This window comes from Poromitra crassiceps, assembly GCF_964638095.1.
Source record: "Poromitra crassiceps genome assembly, chromosome: 14".
Taxonomy (NCBI): Eukaryota; Metazoa; Chordata; class Actinopteri; order Beryciformes; family Melamphaidae; genus Poromitra; species Poromitra crassiceps.
This window is the reverse complement of record NC_139633.1, coordinates 21,236,964-21,251,194: the sequence shown is the minus strand read 5'-3', so window position 1 is coordinate 21,251,194 and position 14,231 is coordinate 21,236,964. Positions and strand designations below refer to the sequence as shown.

At 47.1% G+C, this 14,231-nt stretch overlaps 1 protein-coding gene across 1 annotated transcript in view; it reads right to left on the bottom strand.

The window, feature by feature from the left end:
- Positions 1-14,231, bottom strand: part of prtga (protogenin homolog a (Gallus gallus)) — a gene marked incomplete at both ends in the record, with an annotated part of 45,382 nt that extends 31,151 nt beyond the window's left edge. The window contains 2 exons of the mRNA XM_083650663.1: positions 12,029-12,331; positions 14,165-14,231. Coding sequence (XP_083506789.1) covers positions 12,029-12,331; positions 14,165-14,231 — 370 coding nt within the window. The remainder of the gene's footprint in view (positions 1-12,028; positions 12,332-14,164) is intronic.

Below are 14,231 nucleotides of genomic sequence, written 5' to 3'. Positions count from 1 at the left end.
ATGTTTGCCAAGGGGCGTCTAATGTTCCTTTATGAAATAATCAAGGTGCTGAACAGAACAGAACACTTCAATGAGAAAAGCTCTTTGGTCTGCATAGTTATCTGTACTCATCCACTGTCCATAGCTTACAAATTAAACAATAAAAATGACAACTATGGGTTTGTGTTTTCCTTTTCCTTTCTTCTACCAAAGCAGACACGCCTTATAGCACTTTATAATGGGCCATTTTGGCCAGTTTGTTTCCAATGAGGGGTAAATACCTCAGCCTATATTTTCCCAAAGAGCATGAAAAAACAGTTCCGACCATCTGCCCTTCCCAGCAACCTCACCTCTCACCTCTGACCTCCACAAATCCTGGCTAGCACACAACTCAGCCAGAGTCCTGCATGGCCACCCCAGAATGCACTGCAGCTCGCTGCCTGCTCCCCAGCAAACTGCCAATCAATCACTCAGGAGGACCTTCTCCAACTGGGAGCAGAGCGCTGACTTCCTACTGCATTTAGATTAGATGCCCTTCTGTAAACCTCCCCAACAGATTTTTTTCCCCTCCTGCTGCATCTCACTCTGACATCTGCCAGTTGTTGATACAAAACACAGAACACAATTGATGTGTTTTTATACGTGCTGTCCAGCTGCTGCAAAGCATTACATCACTGCTACAAAGTACTGTGAATTAGGGGTGTACTACTGTACATTAGTTCACAAAATTCATGGTTCGGTTCGGTTTGATGCGATACAGGGGTGTCACGGTTTGGTATGTTTTCGATACAGCAAAAAAAAAAGTAGAAATGCCAGAGACATTTTCTTGATGTTCAAATTTCTAATTTATTTGAATTTATTTGACAATTCTTTTATTTTCACAGTCTAGTTACAATTTTTATTTGAATTTAAGACAATGTTTTTTTTTACAACTTTAGTCTTTTTTCTCTCAGTTTTAGTCGACCATGATATCCTTGTAGAAGACTTGCACAGTTGAGCAGTGAAGGCCTCGTTTCGGTTTGCGGTTTGCAATGCGTATTGAACCTACATCCTGGGCTCGTACCTAAACGGTTCGGACGTGTATGTTACACCCCTACTGTAAATATAATAAAGCTGTAAGCTGCCCTGAGTGTCTACGCATGGCAGAGGACAGTCTTTCCCCCTCTCTCCCAGTCTATTTTAGACAGCGGAAGCATCAACCTTTTCTCAAAGCAACACACAGCTGAGGCAGGTTGAATCCCAATGTTAACAGTCTTGCATACTTGTCTTATGCCACGTCTTGTCCAGCCAAGTCTGTCAGAGCCTAGAGTTCACTGTACCAACTACAAGTCTGTCAGAGCCTAGAGTTCACTGTGCCAACTACAAGTCTGTCATGAACCTAGAGTTCACTGTGCCAACTACAAGTCTGTCAGAGCCTAGAGTTCACTGTGCCAACTACAAGTCTGTCATGAGCCTAGAGTTCACTGTGCCAACTACCAGTCTGTCAGAGCCTAGAGTTCACTGTGCCAACTACCAGTCTGTCATGAACCTAGAGTTCACTGTGCCAACTACAAGTCTGTCAGAGCCTAGAGTTCACTGTGCCAACTACAAGTCTGTCATGAGCCTAGAGTTCACTGTGCCAACTACCAGTCTGTCAGAGCCTAGAGTTCACTGTGCCAACTACCAGTCTGTCAGAGCCTAGAGTTCACTGTGCCAACTACAAGTCTGTCATGAGCCTAGAGTTCACTGTGCCAACTACCAGTCTGTCAGAGCCTAGAGTTCACTGTGCCAACTACCAGTCTGTCAGAGCCTAGAGTTCACTGTGCCAACTACAAGTCTGTCATGAGCCTAGAGTTCACTGTGCCAACTACCAGTCTGTCAGAGCCTAGAGTTCACTGTGCCAACTACCAGTCTGTCATGAACCTAGAGTTCACTGTGCCAACTACCAGTCTGTCATGAACCTAGAGTTCACTGTGCCAACTACAAGTCTGTCAGAGCCTAGAGTTCACTGTGCCAACTACAAGTCTGTCAGAGCCTAGAGTTCACTGTGCCAACTACAAGTCTGTCAGAGCCTAGAGTTCACTGTGCCAACTACCAGCCTGTCAGAGCCTAGAGTTCACTGTGCCAACTACAAGTCTGTCAGAGCCTAGAGTTCACTGTGCCAACTACCAGTCTGTCAGAGCCTAGAGTTCACTGTGCCAACTACAAGTCTGTCAGAGCCTAGAGTTCACTGTGCCAACTACCAGCCTGTCAGAGCCTAGAGTTCACTGTGCCAACTACAAGTCTGTCAGAGCCTAGAGTTCACTGTGCCAACTACCAGTCTGTCTGTCACCTAGAGTTCACTGTGCCAACTACAAGTCTGTCATGAGCCTAGAGTTCACTGTGCCAACTACCAGTCTGTCAGAGCCTAGAGTTCACTGTGCCAACTACAAGTCTGTCAGAGCCTAGAGTTCACTGTGCCAACTACAAGTCTGTCATGAGCCTAGAATTCACTGTGCCAACTACAAGTCTGTCAGAGCCTAGAGTTCACTGTGCCAACTATAAGTCTGTCATGAACCTAGAGTTCACTGTGCCAACTACAAGTCTGTCATGAGCCTAGAGTTCACTGTGCCAACTACAAGTCTGTCAGAGCCTAGAGTTCACTGTGCCAACTACAAGTCTGTCATGAGCCTAGAATTCACTGTGCCAACTACAAGTCTGTCAGAGCCTAGAGTTCACTGTGCCAACTACAAGTCTGTCATGAGCCTAGAGTTCACTGTGCCAACTACCAGTCTGTCAGAGCCTAGAGTTCACTGTGCCAACTACCAGTCTGTCAGAGCCTAGAGTTCACTGTGCCAACTACAATTCTGTCAGAGCCTAGAGTTCACTGTGCCAACTACCAGTCTGTCAGAGCCTAGAGTTCACTGTGCCAACTACAAGTCTGTCAGAGCCTAGAGTTCACTGTGCCAACTACAAGTCTGTCAGAGCCTAGAGTTCACTGTGCCAACTACCAGTCTGTCAGAGCCTAGAGTTCACTGTGCCAACTACCAGTCTGTCAGAGCCTAGAGTTCACTGTGCCAACTACAATTCTGTCAGAGCCTAGAGTTCACTGTGCCAACTACCAGTCTGTCAGAGCCTAGAGTTCACTGTGCCAACTACAAGTCTGTCAGAGCCTAGAGTTCACTGTGCCAACTACAAGTCTGTCAGAGCCTAGAGTTCACTGTGCCAACTACAAGTCTGTCAGAGCCTAGAGTTCACTGTGCCAACTACCAGTCTGTCAGAGCCTAGAGTTCACTGTGCCAACTACCAGTCTGTCAGAGCCTAGAGTTCACTGTGCCAACTACAAGTCTGTCAGAGCCTAGAGTTCACTGTGCCAACTACAAGTCTGTCAGAGCCTAGAGTTCACTGTGCCAACTACAAGTCTGTCATGAGCCTAGAATTCACTGTGCCAACTACAAGTCTGTCAGAGCCTAGAGTTCACTGTGCCAACTACAAGTCTGTCATGAACCTAGAGTTCACTGTGCCAACTACAAGTCTGTCATGAGCCTAGAGTTCACTGTGCCAACTACAAGTCTGTCAGAGCCTAGAGTTCACTGTGCCAACTACAAGTCTGTCATGAGCCTAGAATTCACTGTGCCAACTACAAGTCTGTCAGAGCCTAGAGTTCACTGTGCCAACTACAAGTCTGTCATGAGCCTAGAGTTCACTGTGCCAACTACCAGTCTGTCAGAGCCTAGAGTTCACTGTGCCAACTACCAGTCTGTCAGAGCCTAGAGTTCACTGTGCCAACTACAATTCTGTCAGAGCCTAGAGTTCACTGTGCCAACTACCAGTCTGTCAGAGCCTAGAGTTCACTGTGCCAACTACAAGTCTGTCAGAGCCTAGAGTTCACTGTGCCAACTACAAGTCTGTCAGAGCCTAGAGTTCACTGTGCCAACTACCAGTCTGTCAGAGCCTAGAGTTCACTGTGCCAACTACCAGTCTGTCAGAGCCTAGAGTTCACTGTGCCAACTACAAGTCTGTCAGAGCCTAGAGTTCACTGTGCCAACTACCAGTCTGTCAGAGCCTAGAGTTCACTGTGCCAACTACAAGTCTGTCAGAGCCTAGAGTTCACTGTGCCAACTACAAGTCTGTCAGAGCCTAGAGTTCACTGTGCCAACTACAAGTCTGTCAGAGCCTAGAGTTCACTGTGCCAACTACCAGTCTGTCAGAGCCTAGAGTTCACTGTGCCAACTACCAGTCTGTCAGAGCCTAGAGTTCACTGTGCCAACTACAAGTCTGTCAGAGCCTAGAGTTCACTGTGCCAACTACAAGTCTGTCAGAGCCTAGAGTTCACTGTGCCAACTACAAGTCTGTCAGAGCCTAGAGTTCACTGTGCCAACTACCAGTCTGTCAGAGCCTAGAGTTCACTGTGCCAACTACAAGTCTGTCAGAGCCTAGAGTTCACTGTGCCAACTACAAGTCTGTCAGAGCCTAGAGTTCACTGTGCCAACTACAAGTCTGTCAGAGCCTAGAGTTCACTGTGCCAACTATCTGTCATGAGCCTAGAGTTCACTGTGCCAAGTTGCCAACTACAGAAGGACAAACATCCTCTTTGTCATGTCCATCCCATTTTGCCTGAGCATAATCCCACAGAATTAACATAAATGTGCCATCAGCAGAACCAGATGAGCTGACCCTAACCCCCCAGCAGAACCAGAGGAGCTGACCCTAGCCCCCCAGCAGAACCAGAGGAGCTGACCCTAGCCCGCCAGCAGAAGCAGAGGAGCTGACCCTAGCTGCCCAGCAGAACCAGAGGAGCTGACCCTAGCCCGCCAGCAGAAGCAGAGGAGCTGACCCTAGCTGCCCAGCAGAAGCAGAGGAGCTGACCCTAGCTGCCCAGCAGAACCAGAGGAGCTGACCCTAGCCCCCCAGCAGAACCAGAGGAGCTGACCCTAGCTGCCCAGCAGAACCAGAGGAGCTGACCCTAGCCCCCCAGCAGAACCAGAGGAGCTGACCCTAGCCCCCCCAGAAGAACCAGAGGAGCTGACCCTAGCCCCCCCCAGCAGAACCAGAGGAGTTGACCCTAGCCGCCCAGAAGAACCAGAGGAGCTGACCCTAGCCCCCCCAGCAGAACCAGAGGAGTTGACCCTAGCCCCCCAGCAGAACCAGATGAGCTGACCCTAGCCCCCCAGCAGAACCAGATGAGCTGACCCTAGCCCCCCAGCAGAACCAGAAGAGCTGACCCTAGCCCCCCAGCAGAACCAGAGGAGTTTGGCTTCTCGCCCCCCGGCAGCAGATGTGCCTGCTGCTGCCAGCAGCTTGACAAGCTGAAGGTCAGTGGACAGGTCAGGGCTCAACAAAGGTTCCCTTACAAATATCAGGAGGCAGGTCAGCCGCCATCTTTCCTCCTGTGACTCCGGCCACTGCCGGAAGATCGAACTATTTTATTTTATTTCTAAAACAGATGTGTTGCACTGACATTCGACTGGCTCAAGCTGTGGGATGATGAGATAGTACAATACAGTTGGTCTAAAAAAAATTATCCATCTCAATTTGTCACATCAACTGTCCCATCAGACAACCACGTCCCTGTCAAAGCACATCTTACAAAGCCTTCTCAAATGTGTCAGATGAGACCACAGCCCCAAAGACATCCCCGATGCCAGGAAAGTGTCAGGAGGACATTCTCCTCGAGCAAATGAATCAGTCCTACGTTCCAGCTAGTGTCAGGAGGAGTTGTGAGTCTCTGCTGAACCATGCAAAGTCATCACATGATGCTGTAGTCAGCAGCATCCAGAATGGAACAGCAGCACGCTCGCCTCAGCCTGGTTTCAACACTCTGGATGATAGAGGGCATTTGTGCAGGGTGCTAAGCTGTCTGGATGGCAGTGAGGGCCCCCGAGGGACCGATGTTTTTGGGGAGACATTAAGATTGATCATCTTTCTGCTGCTCCCGCAGGCTGCATGCTGTATTGACGCCATTCAGCAGTGGGAGGAGGACGTGCAAATCCTTGCTCCGTGTTTTTATTCGTTACACATTATGTAAACATACCTGCTGATTAACGGCACAGAGGCAACAGAGCACAAATGAGCTGAGTGATGAGTCAGTGACCCCACCCAACATTAATAAGGGCTTCTGGGAAGAAGAAAAAAGAACGCTGATAAGCAAGGAGAAGAATGTGACGCTGAAAAGCCCCACAAATCAATCAGTGAGCGGGTGGCAGATGTAGTGCAGCAGCAGCTCCACACACACACAGGCTGCAGGACAGTCAAGTGACCACTGGCCTGGCTAAACAAAGAGCTATTCCCATGAGCGGCCTGACCTCTCGAGGCCGGCCGGGCCAGGGGGTGGGTGGGTGGGTGGGGGGTTAGTGGGCGTTCAGCCCCTCCTCCACTCCCTTATCTTCCAACAAAGTTTTCCAATCACTCAGCAGCAGCTCCTCCACTCAGCAGAGACAGTGGCTCCATTGTTTCTAATCTCGGTGTCAGAACATCGGCCTGAAGAAGAAGTCAATCGGCCAGTAGGTGCATTCGGCTCTTTAATTAGCATTTCATTCTTTGAATGAAACGATATGATTGGGGGGGGAGAACAAAATCAAAACTTGTTAGTAGTCCGACACGCTCATGAAAACAAAGTAGACACACTGATTGGAACGATTAAAGCGACTGATAAAAATGGAGGCGCGGCGTTATTGTCGGGAAGATTTAAGCGCTGGGCTCTCGTCTTCCGAGCCGTCCATCTATTGAACAGTTGAAAGAAACCTTTGACCTCTGGGGACTGACTGCCGTTCGAGGGAACCATGGTAACCTTTGGTGTCCAGCAGAGGAGAAAAACAAGAGCCCAGGCCTCGAAGTTATTTCACTTAAGGCTATTTCATTCATCCACGTCACATCTCATACTGTGCCAACGTTTGCCTTCTTCTTATTGTGCCGAGCCGCTGCAAGTCAGATGTGTTCCTTAGCAACCTCAAATTAACGCTGTGGTCCTAGTGTCCGGCCTGCATAATATTATGGACAGAGCTAATAGCAACCGCTTATTCAAATAACTCCTTCAAAGCTCTTTGAACTCTTTGGTTGAAACTTGGACAAAGCTCATATTTATATTACTACAGTGATATAGAGAGGCAAAGTCACCGCCTACTTCCTGCTTCAGCACTGTACCAGAGATTTTCATCCGCCATTTATTTTCCCATAGACATTTCGTAAAATGCTTATAATCAACCAAAGTCTCTTGCACACCTGAGAAGTCTTGTGGCAGGTGCGTAGGTGGAGTAGAATCACTTAGAAAAATAATGGACACCCGCACACTGTCTTCACTTGCTCAAAATTGGAAATTTTCCAATTTTGAGCAAGTGAAGACAGTGTGCGGGTGTGCATTATTTTTCTAAGTAAAATGCTTATAAAAAATAGTTTTATTGGTTCAAACCAAACGGTACAGATATATTTAGAAACAGGAGAGATCGCATAACATTTCACTTTGACCAAAACATAAAGAAAATGTTTTTTTTTATGTTGTTTTTTAAAGTTTTGGTCCGAGTGAAATGTATATGGTCTCTCCCGATTATAGCGTTAGCTGAACCGTTTGGTTCGACGAAGTACAACTATTTCATAAACATTTAACGAAATGTCTATGGTGAAAGAAGGGCTTTCCGCACACTTAAATTTGCACTAAAATTCACATTTATTGTGAGCTTTGAGGTCTTGCTGACCGAAAGCTCACAATAAATGTGAATTTTAGTGCAAGCCCTTTCATTGTGGATTCTGCAGTTGTTTTTCCAGCACCTTAACCAAGACGTTGCCGGATTGAGCGGTGGTCCTCCCTCAGTTTCACGAAATGTCTATGGGAAAATAAATGGCGAATGAAAATCTCTGGTACAGTGGTGAAGCAGGAAGTGACGTTCCACTTTGCCTCTCTATAGCACTCAGTGTGAGAATAGCCAACCCCCTCCCAAACTAGATACAAGCCAAACAAGATGCTAATCTGTTAAAGCCATTACAAAGCACAGCCTGTAGGTCTTCCGTTGACATTGAGTGGGATGTTTCTTCGACAAAAGGCTACTGTTATCTCAAAGCGATCGTTAACTTTCTACGGAATTTCCTACACTGAGTTTTTTTTCCATTTTGTCTACGTAAGACAGTTGTGAATGTTGACTAATTCTTGGGGACACCCTGACGTCACACAACCAGAACTGGGGGCACGCCACACACCAAGTCAAAACAATGAGCGCGGACGTGAATTCTGTGAACAACCAAGTATACCAACGACACAGACGTGGTCTGACCTTCGGTTTTTGATCCAAATATTACAAAATACCCCGCTGATTCATAAGAGGTCTAAAGTCATGTTATAGCAATCGGGCGCACTTAGTGACAAGGAAGACAACAGTAAAACTGACAGGTGTTTGTGTTGAGTTTGGCGTAACACACAGGAGAGAGAACCACGTTCCCCTCGTATTGCGTAGCAACGACGCTGGAAGCTGACCAAGAATACGAAGACACAAATGAAATGATGTGTGCCGACATGCAAACGCTCTGACATCCAACCAATGTATACACGTGGGACGTGTCATCGCCTTTGTCAGATGAAAACCTTGTAACTCCAGTTCAGCTGATTTTCATATTTTAACTTTAATTGATGTGTGGGTGATGAAGTTCTACTCCCCTTTAAAAAAAAAACTCACTGGATCAACTGAAAAACACATAACTGAGTCAAGCTGAAAAACAAGACTGTTTGTGATTCTTAGCTCCTGAAAAGTTGACACTTTGGAGATAGCCCACCAGCGATAAGATACTTTGAGAAGAGCTAATTGATATGGCTTCACTATCCCTCCTGTATGTGAATGCCTTGTGTACCTGCGGTCAAGAAGAGGCCTGGCTGAACGGAGGCCGCTCAGGAGGCCATCTTTCTCCGTCAATCTGAAGACTACTGACAGAGGTCACGTGATGAGGCTCATGTGTCACATGCCTATTCATCAAGGCCAAATCCCCTCTCACCTTTGTGCTTTAGCAAGCCGGTGTTTAAGGTGACCCATCACATTCTTGAAGGACTCAAGTCACTAGCAGCTTCAACATACATAGACCATCTGCACTTCAGACACAAAGACAGTTCAACTCACAGTCACTCACAAGACGGGTGCAATTTCATTTGAGTCCAAAGGAATAATGGTGCTTTATAAAGAAGTGACTGAGCCAAAGGAAAAGACTTGGTAGTGAGGGATCTCTACGTCCAGAGGTGAGAAGAAGCTGTGGACAGGAGGCACTAAAAGTCCCCGGCCGCCCACATGTTGCTCTATCACTCTCCCTGCTGAGGGATTTAACACCTGAGTTAGCTGTTGTGGCGTTTTGTGTCCAAATTAAACTGAGTCAATCTCTGATGTAACGTGTAGCATTAACATAATTAGCCTTGCAGTGGTGAATAGGCCCAGCTGTTCTGTCCACTGAGATCTGGACCAACAATTGCCCCCAAAAGAAAGCTTTTTTCTTCTGATGCACGGGGGGGGGGGGCAAAGTGGACAAAAAGGGTCAGAGTGAAAAGCTTTTCAGTCTTTGGCCACAGAGCGGTGAAGCAGAACCTCCAGCCCTGCACTGCTAAGACCTGCAGAACCTCCTGCCCTGCACTGCTAAGACCTGCAGAACCTCCAGCCCTGCACTGCTAAGACCTGCAGAACCTCCAGCCCTGCACTGCTAAGACCTGCAGAACCTCCTGCCCTGCACTGCTAAGACCTGCAGAACATCCAGCCCTGCACTGCTAAGACCTGCAGAAGCTCTAGCCCTGCACTGCTAAGACCTGCAGAACCTCCAGCACTGCACTGCTAAGACCTGCAGAACCTCCAGCACTGCACTGCTAAGACCTGCAGAAGCTCTAGCCCTGCACTGCTAAGACCTGCAGAAGCTCTAGCCCTGCACTGCTAAGACCTGCAGAACCTCCAGCACTGCACTGCTAAGACCTGCAGAACCTCCAGCACTGCACTGCTAAGACCTGCAGAACCTCCAGTACTGCACTGCTAAGACCTGTAGAACCTCCAGCACTGCACTGCTAAGACCTGCAGAACCTCCAGCACTGCACTGCTAAGACCTGCAGAACCTCCAGCCCTGCACTGCTAAGACCTGCAGAACCTCCAGCCCTGCACTGCTAAGACCTGCAGAGCAGTGAAGCAGAACCTCCAGCTCTGCACTGCTAAGACCTGCAATAAAGTTTGCTCATTTAGACACTCAGGGACACTCAGGCTGTGGTATTAGGTAACGGCAATTCACTTTTGTGCGTGTGTGTGTGTGTGTGTGTGTGTGTGTGTGTGTGTGTGTGTGTGTGTGCACGCGAGCACATGCGCTATTCTCAGCAACCCCCACTGCTACCATTGTCTCCTTCAACTGAGCATTTCTCAGGTATGTGCAAATTTTATGAGGTTCCAGATAGACCCTCAAGCAGGTCTAAGTGCCATTTTAAAACAAACTAGTAAACTCTACTGTCAGCCTTTATCACCTCTTCAGTTCAAACCATAAAGCCGGTAAACCACTCAATTAATAAAACTACGCACACTTACCATGTCCAGTTAATATCGGACGTGGATTACAGTAGAAATGCATGCCAATAAAGGGAACGTGTAGTTTTAGAATAATTCCGATAATTCTGAATATACTCAAATTCAATTATATCAAGTATCTCGACAACTGTTGTAAAACTTGTGTGTTTTATGTCATTATGTTTCATAAAGCGAAACTTCCCAGACAATTATTTGAAAAGAGCTGACAACACTATGCAGTGTTTTTCTACCAGTTTTTCATCTAAAGTGCACATCATGGGTATAAACCATCCTGGGCAAAAGCAGACAATGTTGTCTGTCTCTCAACATCAGTTGGATCTACTCAACATCAGGATCACATCAGAGGAGGAATGCACGCCAAAGTAAGGCAATCATCACCCACCAGTATGTATTACTGTGATCAGTGACGTTTTTACACAGCAAGGGTCACCAAGCAGGATATGGAAAGTAGCTCCTGTACAATATCTCAGGTGGATTAAATTAAGAGGGAATTTCCCCATCCTGCAGGGAATGTTAAAAACCTGTGGGTGGGCAAGCATGGGGGGAGAGGGAGGGGTGGGGGGGGGGGGGGGGAGGGCGAGGGGGAGGGGGAGGGGAAGGCATAGGGTAACATCTTTTCTGCAAAAGTGGCACAGCAAGAAGCACGGCCTGGGGGGGTGTGGGGGGTGACACCCAGGAATAGGTCCCAAAAGACCCAACTCTGCCTGAAGCGTCCCTACTCCCCCGTGAGAGAACAGGCCAACTCTCACAGCAGCGCTGGAGGAAAAAGCATTCCAAAAGAACAATTCCTCCAGCGATCAGGGAGCAATAACATGAAAGCCCGGCCCGGTGAATAGGGGTCATCCACTCTTTAGCGCTGGAGAGCTGCTAGCTCCTGGCCAGCTCCTGACCTTTCAGATCCGCAGCTCCTTCATTAACACACCAATGGGCATATTCTCCTTCCAAATAGTATCTGTTTCTGGCCTCCTAACTTTGAAGACCTCCCCCTTCCCCCACTGCTACCAGCCTACCACTAAAGCCATGAAAAGCTTCTCTTCCTCCCCCATTAGCTGGATTAAAGAAGCTAATGCCCAAAATGCAACACTGAGCAGTGAGGAAAAAACGAGGATGATCCATGCAGGGAGATTTGAAACTTAATACGCACACCGTCGCACGCACAGCTTTAGACTGTCAAATCTCCACTTCTACTGATTACTACTGTTGTACGCCAACAAACGTTAGCAGACAACTAGAATACGATCGATTCACATCACACTTCGCCCTCCATGCTGTCACGTTCCCAACATGATCCCAGTTTTATTACGGTAGCCAGCAGGTGGTGTGCTGTGCAGTGAGTACACCTCACCCGAGACCTCAAGAGACGCTCTAGCGACAGAGGCTAGAGCCTCCTCGCTAGAGACTCTAGGAGGCTCTAGCGAGGAGGAGGAGCGAGGAGGCAACCTCGGGCATCATGGGATGCTCTCGGACCTAGAGCATCCGCCTCCCATCCCATGATGCCAGAGGCTGCGAGTTCGATTCCCAGCTACGGGGGGACTACACAACGCGGGTCACACCAGCATGCTACTCACTTGCGATTGTAAGACGGGCTTTTTGGCTCAGGATGGCTCCATACTTGTTCTGAGCGAGGCACTGATAAAACCCTTCATCTGATTTGTCTCCTCTTCTGCTCTCCACCTCCGAAATATAAAGGGAGCCATTGGAGAGAAGGTAGACTCGATCGTTCTCCGCTAGTTTTACTCTGTTCTTGAGCCATCGGACATCGATGGGCGCCTCTCCATGCGCCTGACAGTCCAAGATGACGGCGTCTTTCCGCATGACAGTGACATCATGGGGCTCCTTGATAAAAAATAACTCGCTAAAACAAAAAACACCTGTGGAAAGAGAGAGGAGAACGGTCAGAGTTGAGAACGTGAGGTGCTGGTTATCAGCATGGGGCCGACTGAGGCTAGAGGAACATTGAACTGATGGGAATCCGGCAAATCCAATATCCATCCACATTGGTCTAATTACAGGCTTAGAAGTGAGTTCATGATTGAACGGTCATCCACAGCATACAGTGAACTGCCATAGGAATCTGCAGTGTTATCTTCTGACAGTCAAATCACTTGCAAACTCAAGTTAAAATAGTTCTACTGAACTATGGATGCTATGTATGGATGCTCCGGCAATGGATTGTTTCTAAACTCAAATGGGTTTAAAGGAACACTCCGCCCATTTTCAACCAGCTTTGTATCATTAGAACATCAGTAGTATATCAGAAAACTGTAAACGGTTTTGAAGTCTGTCATTTAATTTGACAGTTATTGAGTGTTAAAGTGTGGACCAGTGACATCACTGGTCCACACTAACTCAAATGAATAACTCATTAACTCAAATCAACTCTCAATAACTGTCAAACTAGATGAATGATGAATAGTTTGACAGTTATTGAGAGTTGATTTGAGTTAATGAGTTATTAATTTGAGTTAGTGTGGACCAGTGATGTCACTGGTCCACACTTTAACACTCAATAACTGTCAAATTAAATGACAGACTTCAAAACCGTTTACAGTTTTCTGATATACTACTGATGTTCTAATGATACAAAGCTGGTTGAAAATGGGCGGAGTGTTCCTTTAAGTGTGACACAAAGTAAAATGCTCTACTATGGTGAATAGGGTTGTATCCTGTCCTGCTAGCAGGAGGTCTACTGTCCTGAGCTACAGTAATCACATTGTCTTTCTACTGTACTGCACCTTTAATCCAATTACTTATGGCTCATAAAGTCACAGGCTGAAGGTGAAACGGCTGATCCCATTACTCCCTTTAGAGAGCAACGTATTACTGAACATGCATGTCACCTTTGTTGAGTGAGTAGAGAACTGATATCTGCCAGACTCACTGACTACATTTTAAAGATGTCGATTTCTGATTCAACAGCCTTCAACTGTATGCGATGTTTTCTTAACCAAGGTCTGCTGCCCCAAAAGCAAGGCATGATCCTAAAAGGTTGTGTCCTATGAGCGCCATGCGACACCTATAAGTTACACCAACTCTATGACAATGATGTAGGCATAAGAGGCTATTGATAATGCACATGAATATCGATATGCTTGGTTTTGTTGGAATGATAGACACACACACCACTTCTCTCTCAGAGCCTGTTACACTGAAGTTAGATTATCACAGAGTAAACAGAAAAAACCCATGTCCCTTTTTCTTCCTCTACTGACTCTAAACGTTACTTTACTCTGACATACTCTACGTTACTCTTCTTCTTCATCATCCTTTTTGGCCGTTGGCAATGATGTCATACACAAAACACTCAACTTTTGATACTGCTGAAAAATATGATGGCTAAGGTAAGAATTGGGGGCCGTTTAATTCACAGTAGGCTAGGCTACACCAAAAATAGATGATGCGCAGCAGTGCTCCACCTGCAAAGACATTGAGAGCTCGTGGTGGGGTCCACTTCTGAATAAACTGCTTCAGTCTGTGAGGTTCATTCATTCATGCTGTAAAAATGTCGCACACCAGCATCAGCATCTACTGGTACTACACAGCAGAAGTTTTGCATTGAACTCCCTGGCTACAAATGTGAAGCCAGCTAAACTAAACTGCAGACAGCGCGAGTCCCACACTCATGGCATGCACAGTGGTGTGGCTGCTAACGCTATGTTTTAAGTTCCTCACAAAATGCAGTGAAAACGTAAAACGTTCCTCACCTGAGATTGGAAGAAAAACAAAACAAAACAGCAACCGCTGATAGAATTTCCCTTTGACAGGCGCCAT